The 17555-nt window shown below is 33.5% G+C and overlaps 1 protein-coding gene across 2 annotated transcripts in view; it reads right to left on the bottom strand.

The window, feature by feature from the left end:
• The window catches only part of TTC17 (tetratricopeptide repeat domain 17), a 49881-nt gene that overhangs the window by 10690 nt on the left and 21636 nt on the right, over window positions 1–17555 (bottom strand). Inside the window, exons 7-18 of one of the 2 annotated variants that reach the window (XM_026664672.2) lie at window positions 16758–16902; window positions 16337–16476; window positions 15849–16009; window positions 14805–14917; window positions 13192–13338; window positions 12812–12927; window positions 12259–12433; window positions 11287–11364; window positions 9024–9248; window positions 7350–7536; window positions 3636–3806; window positions 451–713 (exon numbers count right to left, since the gene is read on the bottom strand). In XM_026664672.2, coding sequence (XP_026520457.1) covers window positions 451–713; window positions 3636–3806; window positions 7350–7536; window positions 9024–9248; window positions 11287–11364; window positions 12259–12433; window positions 12812–12927; window positions 13192–13338; window positions 14805–14917; window positions 15849–16009; window positions 16337–16476; window positions 16758–16902 — 1921 coding nt within the window. The remainder of the gene's footprint in view (window positions 1–450; window positions 714–3635; window positions 3807–7349; window positions 7537–9023; window positions 9249–11286; window positions 11365–12258; window positions 12434–12811; window positions 12928–13191; window positions 13339–14804; window positions 14918–15848; window positions 16010–16336; window positions 16477–16757; window positions 16903–17555) is intronic. The other variant, XM_026664673.2, reaches the window with a different exon arrangement.

Genomic DNA, 17555 nt, shown 5'->3' with positions numbered 1-17555 from the left:
GATTAATTTAGCCATCTCAGCAAGTTTTATTATATTAACTGATCTTTCTTCCATTGTGGGTAGTGCCAAAACTTTCCATATTTGTATATACAATAATCTTGCTGCAGTTATCATGTACAAAACAAAGTTCCATGATTTTTTGTTCAACTGTTTATTCATCGAATCCCTCCACCCCAGAACCCTCTGGTTACAATTGTATATTAATCTTTAAAATCCTATGGATCAATGTATTTAAATCCAGAATTTTCTAGCATTTTTACACATCCACCAAACTTGATAAAATGTGCCTTCTTGTTGTTCACATTTTCAGTATAAATTTAAAGTGCTTTTATATATTCTAGAGAATTTCTCTGGTGACATATACCAATGGTGCGTCATTTTATAAATATTCTCTTTAAGATTATAATAGTGTAAATTTTAATCCTTTAGCCACATATTAAGAGTGCTTACCCATTCAGTTTCACCATCATCACCATCATCCTCTCCACAATCTCCCAAACAGGAGCTGGCGAGTCCATCTTGAGAACCTTTCTTGAGGACACGGATCCCTTGCAAGTCCATCCGATGACCTTTTACTTCCAGGGCCCCTTCAAAAGCTTCAAGGGGCCAAGAGTTTTCAAACTCATCCACTAATGCTAGCATCTCCTCAGACATCTGAGCACCTCCCAAGTTTTCTATTTCTTCTGAGTCATTGTTTTCTGCAATAACAGTACCTATGATAGCAGAATCAACAAAACATATTGATTTGTTTGAAAGTTATTTTATGTTCCAAGTGTTATGATAAAGAAGTGTGACAATTCTGTCATTTCAAAATCAAATGATCAATAGAAAAACATGTTACACTCTTAATCAAAGCTTCAATACTTATTTTTAAGTAAGGTAATGTGCATTGTAAAGGATTTTTTCTTATCCTGAAAAACTCATTATTGGTCTACTAAATAAATATTATTTCAATAAAAAGGCAAAACACAAACTAGTTTATTTTATAGTGATGAACGTATGTATACTGAAGGTTGCAGTGAATTATGAAGAAACAAGATAGAAAGGATATTGATGCTTTTGAATTTTGGCATTGGAGAAAACTGAAAATGCTATGGATTGTCAAGAAAACAAACAGATCAACCTAGAGTTTTCGCTCAAACAAAAATGACAAGACATAATGACCACATTATGAGAAGTTCTAACTCTCTGGAGAAAGTTCTACTGTTGAGAAAGGGGGAGAAAAAGAAGTGGATGGAGTCAGTTATAGTGTGATTGGTATACCGTTGGAAGAACTGAAGGATCAGGTTAGTGACATAATCATGGAGAAAATCTATGTTGGGGTGTCAAACTCGATTTCATTGTGGGACGCATCAGGGTTATGTTTGACCTGGGGGAATGCTGGGTGTGTGTGTGTGTAGCCAGCTTGACATCACTCATTTTGGGTGCACCTGTGGTGGCCAAGTGCTAAGGCAGGACTTTCCTCAGACCCTCCCTACCACTCATTGTAATCTCCTTCATTCCTTCCCTCTTCATTTTCCTTCTTCCTTCCCTCTTCCCATCTTTCTATTTTCTTTGTCCTTCCTCTTTCCCTTTCTCCTTTCCTGTCCATTCTTGGATGCTCAAATGCAAAAGGCGAAACATTTCTCCTTTTGTTTTGTTTTTTGTTTTGCTAGCCCGCTGCCAGTGAAAACAAAGCCCCATTTTGGGCCACAACAACCTGCAGCCCTCTGCCAGCGAAAATGGGGGTCTGTTTTCGCTGGCAGAGGCAATGCGGGCTGGTCCTTCCCTGTTTCCAGGGTGACCCCGCTGGCTAGATTTAAGCATCCCGCCGACTAGATTCGGCCCCTTGGGCCTTGAGTTTGACACCCTTGATCTATGTGATCACTAAGAGTTGACACTGATTTGGTATCAATCAATTTACACTCATTCACTCATTCAAAGTTCTACAGAACATTATCTTATCAAGCTATTTCTCCCTGTTTTTGTTTAGAACCAATTATATCCTCACCGAGAATATGCCAACATACTTTCTAGTCAGTTCAGAATCTTTACTACATTGTTATTTAAACAAATATTGCCTGTGGCCATGCCTAGAAAAAAATGTGACATAAGAAAGATCTAAAATTCACATGGGTGAAAGTGATCTATTTTCCTGGGCTGTTAAGAACAATTTTTTCCAATTCTCAAAACTTGTTTTGAAGCACTTTGCATAATACTGTTCTCCTGAATATATTTTTATATTTAACATATACGTCACCAACGTATTGGATGCTAACCTGGAATACAAGTTTGAGTGTGTATGCATGTGTGTATGAAAGAGAGATAAATAAACTTTTATCAACATACCATCTGAAGGGGTCAGAGGGTAAAGTTTAATAAAATTTCAATTGTTTTTCAAGATCTTGCTCTCTTGTGCAGGGGTTTCCATTTCATTTCCTAAAATATATCCACACTGAAATCACCCAAAAGGCAAAAATATATCTGAAGCAGCTGTGCACTTCTCTTTTAAAATTTAATGAAATACAGCATGTTTCCATTATTTGAAGAGAATAGTAATTCCAGAAACTAGAACATTTCAGTAAGATATAAAATTCTTATACACCAGAATTGCTCACGGTAGATTTCCTGCTGGCATAAAAGGGAAAGGATTTGTATGGACCTGCCATCTTCACTGAGGCCAAAGAGAACATTAAGGGCAATGTGAATGGCTCAATGTGAGCTGGCAGTTGCAGAAAGCGCATCTTGCTCATTTGTCTTGGTTGGCTAATGGGGAAGGGAATGGTATAGGCAGTTTTTGGCTTCTGTAGCAAGAAATGATTGTGCTAAAATTAATGGCCCTGCTCACCTATCAGTTCCTCTACCACCCTTGCTTTTGAGTTAAAAACATTAATTCAGAAATATCTGCTTGATTTAATAATAAAACTAAATGTTACTTAGTTGCCTGTATAACTCCTTGGCTCTAGTTAAAACCAGCTAAAATAGAATATATTCCAAATCAGTAACTATTTTATTGATGAGCACGGCTATGCAGTGCTTTAGATTTAATCTCCAAAAGGTGCTTCAGAACATGCAATCCTGGGAAGACAGACAGCTGTTTTATGATCTTACAACTGTGCTCTAATACACTGTAAAATCTACTAATTATATGTTGCAAAACTCAAGATTGTCCTATACATAACCTTTTTTTAAAGTTCAGAATAACATGCATTCTATTGCTCTATCATCACAGAATCCCCTGCATGTTTCTATTTTAGATGAGACACTAGCTTAGTGGTTTGACCTATGATATGCAAAAATTTTAATTATAAAAATTGTAAATAATTTAGTACAAATTGAAAAATGTTTGTACTGTTCTTATTCATCTTAGTATGCAATCTAATTTTGACCAAAACTATGTATAGGTGTTGCAGAGTTACTCTGACAAATAGTCAGTAGTCTAGGTCTCCATGAATTTAAAATTAAATGAACCTTTTAGGACCTGAATCACCTGGTCAATTTATTTACATCATAAGCAGAAAGTTTAGCAGGATTTCTTATAAGCACTATATGTACAAATATAAAATGTATTTGCAAATGTATTTTTAAGTCACTAAAACTACACTGTCATAGCTGCTTTTGCCTAAAGGTTATATTGATTCTGAGTATTCACTTACTTTCTAAAGTCAAAGATGATGAATCCCCTGCTGAATCATGAACCTGATCTGTCAAATCATCTTCAGCAGCCGTTTTAAGAGTTTCTTCTATTAATATGATATCAGAATCCTGTGGGTTAAAGTACTTCTGCTTAGCATGGCTGTCATCTTGACTCTTCTCATGACAGTAACCTGTGAGATATGCACAGAAAAAGAGAGATTGCAGACATGATTCCCTCAGGGCAAACCACTTGCTACATCTCTTGAATTATTGACATACAGAAGTAAAAGGCCTAAAGGGAAGAATAAATATATACAATGCTATGAGATTAATGGATGTCAACCTGCAACACTGTTTGGATAGATTCCTTGGTGGTTTAACATCTTTATCATGCTAAGAACACAATGACAGTTTCCCATGGCATTGACATGATACCACAGAGCACCCAGGAAATTTTACAGGGAAAAGGCAAATATTTCTCCCTTCCTCCTTAATATTCATGACTGAACTCCATTACAAGTCAAATAGCATTTCAGGAGGATGGCATCTCCATCTCTGGGAAAATATAAAGTGTGGAAAACTTGAGATACCATATAAATTAGATAATACACTATGATAAACTAAAACAAGATCTAAGATTTATACCCTAAATTAGAATTCCACTTTAATATGCTGTTCCTTTAATATGCTGTTTAATATCTTTGCTCCATTTAGTTACAGAACAAAAGGAGCATCTAATGCTACTTTATGCAAAAGTTTAATTAAGGAATATGGTATAATCAAATTCAATCATTTTTATGCACAATTGAAGATAATGACAACATTTTAAAGATGCTGTGGTAGAAAAGACTGGATCCTATCAGAACATATACGGTATCTTGATATATAAGATCCATAATAGATATGCCTCTCCTGCAAACCCGATTGAACTTTTAAGCACTTACTGCATGTGAGGCTCATATGAACATGTTTATGGAAAAGAACACTGGTAGGATGTAATGGCAGCTTTTTATGACATGGGGATAAACAACCCATAGCCACAAGTAGCTGCCACACCATCTCTTTTTTGGCAGTTAATAGAGATTCCAGAAATTGCAGAGCAATTTGGCAATAAATTTTCTATTTTTTTGTACTCCTATAAATCATGCAGTTTATTTTTGGATGGAAATTATGAACCAGAGATATGATTTTCTGTCATTTCTGGGCAAATAAGCAATTAAAAACACATATGATCCATGGTGTTGCAGTGGTTAGAATGCCCTATTGCAGGCTAATTCAGCCGACTGCCAGCAGTTTGATTCTCACTAACTCTAGGTTGACTTGGCCTTCATTCCTTCCGAGATCGATAAAATGAGGGCCCAGATTATTGGGGGCATTATGCTGACTCTGTAAACTGCTTAGAGAGGGCTGTAAAGAACTGTAAAGTGGTATGTAAGTCTAAATGCTATTGTTATATGTCTTCTTTTACATAGCAAATTAAATTAATATGGCACAAATGGGACATACGAGCACAAACCTTTTCTCTGCTCCTCTAAGAATGTATTGCGATGGATAATATCACAATCTCTTTTAAAACATCCTTTTGACCATTAGTAATGGTTAAGTTGGGAACCTAATTAGTTTCACCTATGTTTCTTCTTGCATCATTGGATATAACAGGATTATTTTTTGGGGTGATGTGGGCAGAGATCAAATGAGGCCCAACATAAAAAAATGGCTTTCTAAATTTAAATTATGAAGATCATCAACAGATAAGAAAGGCTACAAAATGCTATTTGCAAGGCTTCTCAGGTTATGTTGAAGCGACATATAGAACAGAATAATAAGTAGTGTTGTGGCCTGAATTTCAATTAATGCCTCAAAAATAACCCAATGTCCTTTAAAAGACAGAGGAGAATAAATACTGAATGATGACAACTTAAAGTTGGCAAACTTTTGTAATCTAAACTGTAGTTTAAAAACTGCATATTTTTTTCTCTCTCACCATAATTTATTCTTTTGCAAAAATCAGCTGTAGGAATAATTATTTACTTCTGACTAGGTAGTAAATTCTTTATACACATGAATTCGGACTACTAATCATTAAAATAAACAACAAATGCAGAGGCCAATTTATTACTTTACTAATTTATAGTAAAAGTAAAGTTAATTTATATGAATTATTTTACTTTTTCATAAAAAGTTTTTTAATAATGGATTAGAATTTTTTAGTCGTGCGTTACTCCAACTAAAACCAATGTGACATAAAATAGTAATTATTAACTTGTTCTGTTCATTTAAGTGTAATAGAATTTTATCTGGAATATAGCAATCTAGTATCCTAATAAATCATATATGCTATTTTAAATATTGAAAAAGAAACTAGAAATCATTATTAGGTTAACTATGGTCCTAGACATAGGACATATATTGATACCACAAGGAAATAAAGAGGGAAAAATACACTTCTACAACAGTAGTATTAATATTTCATACTTATTCAATGCCTTATGAATAATACAGAATATTCTTTATGGCAAAACTCACATTTTCTTTAATTTTAAGCATTATTTGTTTTAAAATATCATAATGTATATCCTGCAATGTGAGATAATTTTTGAATACAGGAAGTCCTTGACTTCATTCAGTTATTGTTCAAAATTATGATGGCACTGAAGGGATGTATGACCCCAGCACAAAGTAACTGCCACTGCAGTACCCCTGCAATCACAGAGCATATGAAAAGCATCAGGGGAAACAACATATATTATATACGCTTATAAATGTAAAACCTACTTATTTATCTACAGTTATAAATTATAAATTAGATCTATATGTTATAAATATATAGTTCTTGAATATTTATGAGATGACCAAAATTATTAATAAAAGCCAGAAGTATAATCCACATGAAAACAAATTATGCTCCTATTAGAAGCATTAATGCTCCTATTAGAAGCACTTATCTTAATATCTGTCCTGCTGTCAAACAAAAACAGTTAAAAAAAGGGAATGGTATAGTTCTTATCACCCTGGGTTTTGTTTTAGTATGTGTTTAAAATATAATAATAGGCTATTGCTTCCAAAATATACAAGAAATCTAGCACAAAAAAGACACATATCCTTATAATTATGCAGATTTTAACTGCAGAGTTCTTTGGCTGAAACTGCCATTTCACAATTTTTAAACAGGGGAATCTGCATTTAGCAACCAGGAAATGGATGAAATATTAGGGTTTAAGAACCATAAGTTGTAAATACCCATATGATGTATTGTAGTGTTATGTGTATTTTCTGTTTTTAGCCCAAGAACTTCTTTGCATTTACAATTGCTTATTCTTCTCCAGTTGTATACTACTTCCATTCTCCATTAAATATCTGCTAACATGTAACATGTAAATAAGAAGACATGTAAATAAGAAGAAAGGAAGCAGATATTTAATGGAGAATGGAAGTAGTATACAACTGGAGAAGAATAAGCAATTGTAAATGCAAAGAAGTTTTTGTCTTGCTCCTTCAATTCTGAAACTTTTCAGTTTTCAGGATGAATGGATTTCAATGCCTAGAATTTCTCCTTCCAGTCATTTTATTTGGGGAATTCTGGGAGTTGAAGTCCACACATTTTAAAGTTGCTAATGTTGAGAAACACTGGGCAAGCATAATGACTAAAAATAACTATAGAAACTATGGAAAAATGTAAATGAGCATTACACTGTTAGGATATTAATTTGAGAATATTTTCAATAGTAGCTTACCACTGCAGGTGGAAGATGTGATGTTGTACAGAAATGGATAGAACTGCAAACAACGGATCAGCTTCAGGTTCCTCTCACACTCAAGACATTTGGTGGCAATATCTAGAGCATTTCTGAAAACCTGTAAAGCCCCACTGACATTCTTCAGAGCCAAATAGGCATTTCCTAAGCTCAAAAAAGTCAGAGGCTAAAAGGAGAAAAACAAACTTTTCTCAGTATAGAAACATGGGAAGGCCAGAATTTCACTTGCACATATTAATTATGTAGCTTTAACTTTTCCAAGAGATTCAGGAACACCACCCCCCTCCCCAATCTTCTAAAAACACTTCTACTGCTAAGTGATAAAAAGAACTGGAATTTTTACACTAATTACTTTCTTGGGCTTTCTTTTTTTACACAAAATAATTTAGGCTATATACATTCTTATATTAATACAACTTTAATTTCAAATGAATACCAAAAATACTGAATGGCTAATAGCATGAGAAGGAACAGATTCTCTGTACTAGAATGAGGTTATCCATCTAGTTGTTTCATAACAATAACAAGAAGGTTATTCTCAGTCTAGCACAGAGAATCTGTTCCTTCTCATTCTATAATACATTTCTTGGATCCTAAGTACAGCTCATAAACCATGTCTAATTCTAATCCTTCCAGGGAATCTGAAACCTTCTGGGCAAGAAGGACAAAAGCCAAAATTAGAAAATAGCTACTTTCATCTTATGTATTTAAAGTTTATTTTTCATAGTTTTCCTGGTTTACACTAGATAAGAAGTAACAGTCATACATTCATTTCCTAGTACAAAATACAGGTGATCCTTGAGGTACAACCCTAATGGAGCCTACCCATTAGGATCATAAGGCAAAAAATTCATCAAATGAATCAGACTCAATTTCATGAATTTTAAAAATCAAATCCGTTAATTGAATCAAATGGGCTGTTAAATGAACAAAGATTTGAGTTACTATTTCCTCCAATTCGTTAACCGAACAGAGAGGATGCCGCCCACCCATTAGCTGTTTCTATTGCAGCCTTCCGCTCAGGAATTAAATTGCCTCCAAGCAGGTTCCCAAAGCTCTCCACTTGCAATTGCTTTTTAAAAAAGAAATCACTAGCTGCTAGTCAGCTCAAGTGTCTCCAGGCAGCTGCCTGGGATGGTGGTGGCGAATTTACAGAACTCTCAGCTTGAGTTGCTTTAAAAAAAAATACTTGCCCCCGCTAAGCTCAAAACAAAACAAAACAACAAAAACAAACAAAACAACAACAACCAAATTTGGCACTGGCTGCAAAATCACAGATCTTGTTTGGCTATGTGACCAGGGGAAAAAAAAAACCCGCTGCCCCCTTCAGGAAATTGCATGTCATAACCTTGAACGGCAAAGGTTAAGTCACAGAATTAAAAATGGCTGCCCCTGCAGCAGTGAATGAATCCAAGTCACATGGCTACATAGGGCTCTTTTTGAATTTCTAACATAAATACTTTTTCTGGATAAATTTGTTCTTCTGAAAATCTGCTAAACAACTGGTGGAATCTGGGGGATTACCTATAGTACAAAAGCCTGCTTTTCAAAGTTTGAATAAAAGTACTTCCACATTTCCATTTGAAACTCTTATGAAACAGCAAAAGTGGAGATAAGAAATCTTGCTTTTCTCTTCTGAGAAAAATCACTTACCTCAGAATCATTGATGGCTAAAGCTTTGTGGAGAAGCTTGCTGGCATCTAGGTGAAGGCCATAATGAATGAGAAGGTTTGCTAGGTTGACTAAAGGGATATCTTGAAATTCATGAGGGGTCAAGTTAAATGCTTTTCGTAAACAGGTGAAGGCAAACGTGCCATTTCCAAGTGCACGCCAATAAAGGCTAGCCTCATTGAGTACCAGCCATAAAGGTTCCCTTGCCTAAAAGTCGATGAAAAAAAAAAAGAAAATTATTAATTACACTGTTAGTTGCAGTGTTTACCCTTTGTCAATCTAGCTGAAAATACAGGTTTAAAGCATTTCCATTAATTAACAAAATGTCATGCTTACAAAAGCAAGTTGCATATATAATCAAAATTCTTTTATTGGAAGGAATGGGGCTTTTCCTTGCTTTCCAGAGAGACTAAAGTAATGTTTTAGATTTTCCTAACATTAAAAGTAACATTTATTAATAACATGAAAAATGGCAACATCTAGGGAAAAGACTAGGAAGGGAGATATGTTTAACTCTACAATAGTGAACTGTAAAGAAGCTGCATTTAGTGCCTGAATGTCTTGATTCCAGCTTCTACAATCATCCTAAGGTTGTTATTAAATTGTCATTTTAATATATTAGTTACATTTAATTATTTTAATGGTAAATTAAGTAAAATAACATTTAAATTTTGTCTTTGCCAGCCACTATTTTTGAAGCAAGGATCTCTATCATGCCAATGAAAGGCTAAACATGGTCATCACCCAAAATCTTTGTATATTTTAAGAATCCAGAAGTAATGGTGGCAGTGACTTTGCAAATTATTTACTCCAACTTCCTGCTCAGTGCAGGAATCCACTAGTACAGCATCCCTGACTTCTGATTTGAAAGTACAATGACAATCTCCCTCAGATTTGACTGAGTTATATGAATAAAAAAACCTGTTCTACTATGAAGAAGTGCATGCAAATCCAATTAATTATCAGTCATTTTGAATGCCCTCTTAAGTAAAAAGGCAGAGCATAAATTAATAATTTAATAAATGCAGGTTTAACTTTAATATCCCTTAAGTCAGTATTTTTAATCAAATAACTCACATTACAATTGTAAAAGTATCTATGTACATATTTTCCTTTAGGATTTATTATTTTATAATTTTTAAGAATTAAGATTAGAGTTCATAAGAGGTAGTAGGATATAAATAAAAAACCCATTCTGCTATCCCTTATTTATTCTAATACTTAGGCATAGTCATTCCTCAACTGTTTAAGATTATTTTACCTTTAATCACACTGCACACCACTGTGTGGTATTTTAAATAAGTATTTATAAAGCCTCAATAAACTTCAAGAAGTTTTTGAATATGTCACCAGGCATGTGGATGAAGCTTAACCTGTTGGATACAATACAGCTGTATATTCAAAACATATCTGATGAAGTTTTCATCAAAGGCTTTTCAGCAAATTTGGTAGTTATGGGATAACAGGACTGTTATTTTATAGATTATTAACTGATTAAAAGCGGAAATCAGGAATAGTGTTCTTTAGGATCTATGCTTGGATTATGCTTTTTAACTGGTTCATAAGTTATGGTAATGTAGGAATCACCAATAACTAAATAAGTTTGGAAATGATAGCACAGTATTTAAAATATGAAAACCTGAGGTGATTTGTGATTCAGAATCCCCTCTTTAAATTGGATGAATATTAATTAAACAATAAATATGGTTCAATTTAAATAAATATAAACATATGCATTAGTGCAAAATTTGCTCTGATGGACGAAGTTCTTTAATCTCACGTACATATGTACATATAGGGGGGATTTGAGCTGTTTGTACCTAACTAGGACCAAAAAAAAGACAATAAATACATCAATGAAGACAGTTCAATATACTGTACATTCCATGCAGAGGACAGAAACAAACTAAAATAAAACTGTCAGCATAACTCTACCAAACATCAGAACCTGTAGTATTGTGTACATTATGGCCCTTACTTGAAACAGATGTAAAAACAGATCTGGAAAAGCCCAGAGGCAAAGTAAATGATAAGACTAAGTATGTTAAACAGAAGTGCACTCTGTTGGCTTGAAGTTCACAACATAAAAGTAGTATTAATTGTTTTACATAAACATTCTTGGGATTACTACTAAGCCAGTAATCAACGTTCTGTACTGCTTTTACAAGGAAATTTATATAGCAATAAATCACACCATTAATTAAAACAACAATCCAAAGGCTTTCTTATAAAGAATGGAACTCACCTTTAAAATGGCATGATAGATGAGCGATCCTATTTGCTGTTGTGTAACTGACTGATTGTTGACACGAGAATATAAGATCTGCACAAAAAATCATTTAAAACCAGAAAATATAAAAAGGTTTTATTGAAAAAAAAAAGGTTTTGTATAAAGTACTGGACTAACACTAACTAAAAGTCTTAAAGGCTGTGGTGCCAGCTCTTTGGAACATTATTCCTCCAGAGATTACATTGGCCTTGACTGTGTCAACCTTTCACATGGAGTTAAAGAAATAGTTTTGTCACTGGTCCTGAGGTCTGGTAATATGGCAGAGACTGTGCAGTGGTTATATGGATCTCTTTTTTGTTTTTTGCCTTAGCTATATATTACATGTAGTTGTAAAAATGTCAATTAAAATGGAGTACAAATCTAATATTGCACAATACATATATGTGCTCTTCTCTTTCATGCCCAATGCAACGTTTATTCCATGCCTTATCCTCCTCCAAGACTTTAGTTATATCTATTTCCATAATGAATAGGTAGGCAGAAGATGAAATGATAATTATTATATAATGTGAAGTATTTTAATATTAGGAGACTACCCTCATTGATTGGTTGAGGTTGAGTAAATGTGTTTCAAATTAAAGGTTTCACTGTTTCCAGTAAATCTCTTAACTATCAGCAAAGTTTAAAATATTATACTTTCTAGTAATACCATCTTTTCAGATATGGGACATGTTTCAATAGTTACATGTATAATAAAAAATGCTAAGCATACAAAATCACCTTGAAAACAACAGAGGATTACAATGAAGATTATTCTTTATTATCAACTAAACACAAATTTTATAATAGTTTCCTTTCTTTAATAATTCATCTATTTCTAAATCTGATTTTTATGTGGGAAGATTTACTGTGGAGAGTATCTATTTATAAAATATGAACAATGTGCATGCTAACAAACTAACATATGTTTACAATCAATAAACTTACTTGCTTTGCATAATCATCTGGCATCTTTTCTGTTAAATCTAGATGGCTGCTTAGTTCTTTGATCCAGAAATATACAGAGTCACTGTTAGGGTTATCAGTAATGGAAGAACAATCTGGCTCATTAAATTCTGTCTGTGTGAGATCTTCTTCTGGATTGCCAAGTAATGAATGAATTCTAATAATCAAAACACAGTAGAATAACCACGATTCAGACTGCAGAGTAATAATCCCAGGCAGTACAGCTCAATCCATGTGGGGAAACTAGCAGAGGCAGAACTTTTCATTACAAATAGTCAAGAGAGCAGTTTGACCTCTCCCATGAGATCACATAATTAATGGCAAATTGAAAAAGATAATAAAATCTGTGTAATTATTAAGACACAGTTTCATAATTGACAAAGTTTCATAATTTCACAACTGTTTTATAGTGCAGTTCGTGCTTTATAGCAATTTTGAGTTTTTATATTTTTATAATTACATTAAGATGTTTTAACTATGCAATACAAACTGCTTCAAGTACAACAAAGAAGCAGTTAAAAATATTGTTTTTTACCTTTGGCCCCTGTTTTCTGGGTGCAGGATATAAGTTGGCAATTCCTCTGGGGAAGGGATAGCTGGATAAGATTTTACACAATCTGATCTTTTAGGCCACATAATATTCTGCTTATCCTAATCAAAGGGGAAAAAATCATAAAGTGATTTTGTTAATCATCACTTATTTGGTGTTAGGTAAATCTTTTAAATATGATCTAATAAAACAGGGAGCAACATTTTCCACTTAAATGTGGCCAATGACAATGATCCCAATTTATCTAGCTTGATCCCTGTTCCTAGCAGGATAATGCTTTTCAAACATCAAGCAGCAATTTATAAAGCTCTCACAATGGACAAGCCAGGCCAGAAGGAAAATAACACTGCCATTGTATCATTTACCTTATAATCATCAGCTTCCAAACCCCATAATGAGAATACAGAATGGACCCAAGGGGAGGACTCCAAGGAATGGCTGAAGTCACTGCTGTTGACTTGAAGTTCAGAATTCACAGATGCCATTGTAGCAAATGAAGAATCACCACCAAACTGCAAACAGCAATATAGAAGTGACACCTCAGGACATTTAAAAACAACAACTTTATTACAAAAATTATTTAACTAGACCCAGTTTTGCTTAGATATTCTTGAAAATTCATAAAACATCTAGCTTAAGATTCAAAGAAATTATCTTAAGATGCAAAGAAATTCCTTACATATATATATATCATTTGATTTTTACATTTCTTGAAAACATTGAATGAAACAGACACTGAAAGCTATTTTTAATTATTATGCATATTCAAGCAAACAAGGGAACATATGTCTGGCAGAGGGTTGTGAATCTACGAGCAGATAACCTTTTCCAACACTGCTTACTTCAATCAGGCACATAATTTGCTTCTGAAGCCCCAAGAATGAGAAACAGATAAGTGCTAAAAAAGAAATGTTAAAGTGCTAAGAAAGAAATTCTTCTAGACAATTGACAGCATTAAATAGGGAATTTATATATTTATTACATACTTACTTAAAAGACCTATAGAGCATCACAATAAAATCTGAGTGATATACAACTTCCCAATCCATAATTTGGTGTTGAAATAATTAAATTTGACATTAAACAGGACATCAATAAGTACAGGAGAATGATCATTTTCAACTGTAAGAACTGTTTTATTAAAAGTGATTTTTCTCTTTAGTTGTTTTAAAGCAATATTCAATAAATATTAATAGTATTTAATTTCTGTATTTCAAAAATGGATTGGTAGAAAGGAGTGGTAAATAGATGGAAATTTATAAATGGCCTCAGATTGAGTATTATTTCTATAAAGTGATGAGGCAAGGGATGTGCTATTTTTTCCCCCAGAACTAAAAATACTGTTGTGGAGGAAAAAGGAGAAGGAAGGAGTATTATGTATGTTTGCTGCCTTGAGTTACTTATAAAGTAAGAAAGGCAGGGGAGAGATAAAAATCTAATAATAAAGTAAAACAGGTAAAGTGATTTTAGCTTGGCATCTGGTTTTTTACTTAAGCTTCAAGAAAGGTAATGTATTGGACAGAAAAATGCCTATCTTCAGGTCATGGTACTGAAGAATCTCCATTTTTCCATGAGTTAAAGGCATGTGGCAATATATTTTTATGGAAAGAAGAAGTTTATTGTCAGAAGACTCTGAAAAAGCCACTAGTTCCAAAAGGCATGCTCAACATGTTTCATTTGGGCATAAATAATGGAGAACTAGAAAAGATTATTTTCTCTAACACATCACATTACTCTGGAATAATTCCATCAGATTCAGGTGTAAATTTGCAGCGTTCAGGAATCTGGTACAAGATGGAACTTAAGAGTCCAAATAGTTTTGGAAAGTAGGTTAGACATTGGCATTGTTAAATTTTGCTTAAAAACCTTGCCACTGGTAACTTCATTAAAACAGATTAACACCTTCCCCTCTTTTTAGGCATCTCATGATCACCTTTACAAATCATGGGTCACAAATACTAATTCAGTGTAGACAAACCTCAACATATTCAACGTTTTCAAACATGTCACCACGGTGATAACGGACTGGTTGGTCCCACTGGCAATGCAAACTGTGCTGCTGATTGCCCAAACGACAAATCTGATGGTTTCCTGCAAGATATAAAAACATGCATAGACAGACAGACAGAATATTTAGAAATATCAGTTTGGCAACAGCTATAATGAACTACAGGACAAAAATCTGCAGCATAACTTAGGTTTCTCTGGAACTCTTTAAATAATTCACAAAGCTCCCATTTTGCAAGTTTATAGATATGGCTTTAGAGAGATGTGCATACCTTTGTAGTTACCTATTTCAGAAGGAAATCACAACTTAGAGAATGTTGCTACAAATAGTCCCATGACCTTACAGGGTGGCTGTCAACTGTCCCATTGGCATATGCAGCAAAAGAAATTCCTTGGACATTATTTTACTAAGAGTATAACTTTACTGATAGATCCATACAGGCACAGAAGAAGTGAAACTAGCTCTGAAGTTTTCATGCAAAATACATCATAGTTAATTTCCCCTTTTCCCTATTTGGGCCACCCATTGTCCACCAATCCATTATTTTTATTTTGGGAAAACAGTCTGCGCCTTCGGAAGGTTCCCATTGCTGGCCTTGAAGTATCAGGATCTTCTCAGGCTGCAAACGGCTCACATAGATTCCTCACCTCCCAATACATTCCAACCTTTCTCCTCCCCCCTCCTTTCGTTTCTGTTGTCAAGCTACAAATAGAGGTGTGTTACCAGTCAGCTGTGGCTGTGGTTTTCTGGGAAGAATACGAGGACTTAATGCTTGAAATGAGATTCTGAAAGCCTTCACACTTCTACAAATGCTTATCTGAACAGTAATTGTAACTTTGATAAAATAAACCTGAACTTAACAATATGCAATTTTTAAAATCATGCTAAAATTTATCTGGAAAGTAGTCTGCTCAGTGCAGAAACCTGAAACAGAACAGAATTTTTAGACAATAGATATGGGTACCTATTTGGCTTGCATATTTCTTTATGAACATTTGTTATATAAACAGATACCTAATTGTGCCTCTTTTGCCATTTGTGTTTCATGGATAATATTCCTCAGAATCTGCTCTTCCTGAATCAGTTTGTGCTTTTCTAAGATTTCCTGCTGTCTCAAGTAATGATCATGTTGCTTCTGATATTCCTTCAATTCATTTAATGTTCGCTGAAGCGATCTTGAAAAACATCAGAGAAAATTCCATTCAGCTTGCTTTAAATTTAAATGAACTCTGGTACTAATTTTGATGTATTGTTTTTATATTGTTGTTACTAGACCCAATTGTATATTACTTTTCCACTTTTTATTAGTTTTATTATTATTATTACCTCAAAAAATAACAATGTTAAAACTGAAAGAAACAAGAATGAATTTAATTTTTTTAAAAAATAAGTTTATATATTATTTTTAATATTTTAAATCACAATATACAACTGATACAAGAATATAGGTGCAGAAACTCATTAGTTTTCCTCTGATGAGTATAGAATGAGGAAAGACCTACCTATGTTGAGCTTCAAGTTTCTGCTCAAGCTTTTGCTGGCATAGGACAGCATGCTTCCTTTTAATTGCTTGTTCAAACCCTGGCTTGGCCTGTAAAGCATGATCATAACATAAAACTGAGTGGTTGTATTCCCCAAGCATCTGGAAAAAAAAAAGATTGAGAAGGAAAAGGTTTGTCAGCTGAAATAAAAGTTATATTAGACAGATCAGTTATGAAATTTCAATTATTGTCTTAATTACTAATTTTACCATGTGACTGTATTGGAGATGAAGTTATGGTTACTGTATTGGTTCAGTAAATTTTATATTCTCTTTCCCTAATAGGATATAAATGATCTACTAGCTTAAGACAGAATAATTTGTAAAGAGTAAAATAATGCAATATTATTATTCAAGAGAACTGAAATTAAGGTCTTATTTACTGCATATATGTTTCCTAAAGTATAATAGCTGGTGAAGACATCACTGTAATCCAGAGCAGCGTGGACTACAATAGCTGCATCAGCAGAGAAATGTGCTCTGTGTAATACATTCGCCAGATTTATCAATGCAACATCTTTATTATGTCTGAAAGAGAAAAGAGACAAATAATAACTATGATTGTTTTCTTTTTTCTAAATAGCTGATAGATTTCTAATATATACTATAGAAGTAGTAGTCTAAAACTATGGAAAATGCAGATATATTGTAAATAGGGTTACTATTTAACCTAATGCTAAGAAGTCAACAATATAGCTAACACTTCCAATTAATAGCAGAATGAAAATTTAAGTATTCAAGAATCTGGTATGTTTATATATCTATATCTATCTGAATTATAATAATTAAGAAGAAATTATCCTACTGGCAGAGTAAAGTTATAATTACATTCATTTATGTTCTAGCCTAGAAAACATTTTAAAGTTAATAGGACTGTACTTTCGATTGCACCGAAAGACATCACTTTGAATAATATGAGAGATAACATCTTGTAAAAGTATCATGGCATATAATTTATATTTAATAATTTGGTTCAAAGTAATTGATAGCATTACTGCACATCAGAAGTAGCTAATAAGAAATGATTGAGCCAATAATTACATAGATGAAGCAATACTACTTAAATGTACTAAACGTTATATTTATTCATTGATCAATTTTATATTACACATTTCCTCCAGGATCTTGATATTTGTTTCCTCCAACTGAAACTGAACAAGAGCAAAGAGTAATAATATGTG

Source organism: Notechis scutatus, chromosome 1 (assembly GCF_049901735.1).
Source record: "Notechis scutatus isolate UNSWTSFEM ecotype Mainland chromosome 1, rNotScu1.2, whole genome shotgun sequence".
Lineage (NCBI taxonomy): Eukaryota > Metazoa > Chordata > Lepidosauria > Squamata > Elapidae > Notechis > Notechis scutatus.
This window is presented reverse-complemented; position numbering and strand designations above follow the sequence as displayed.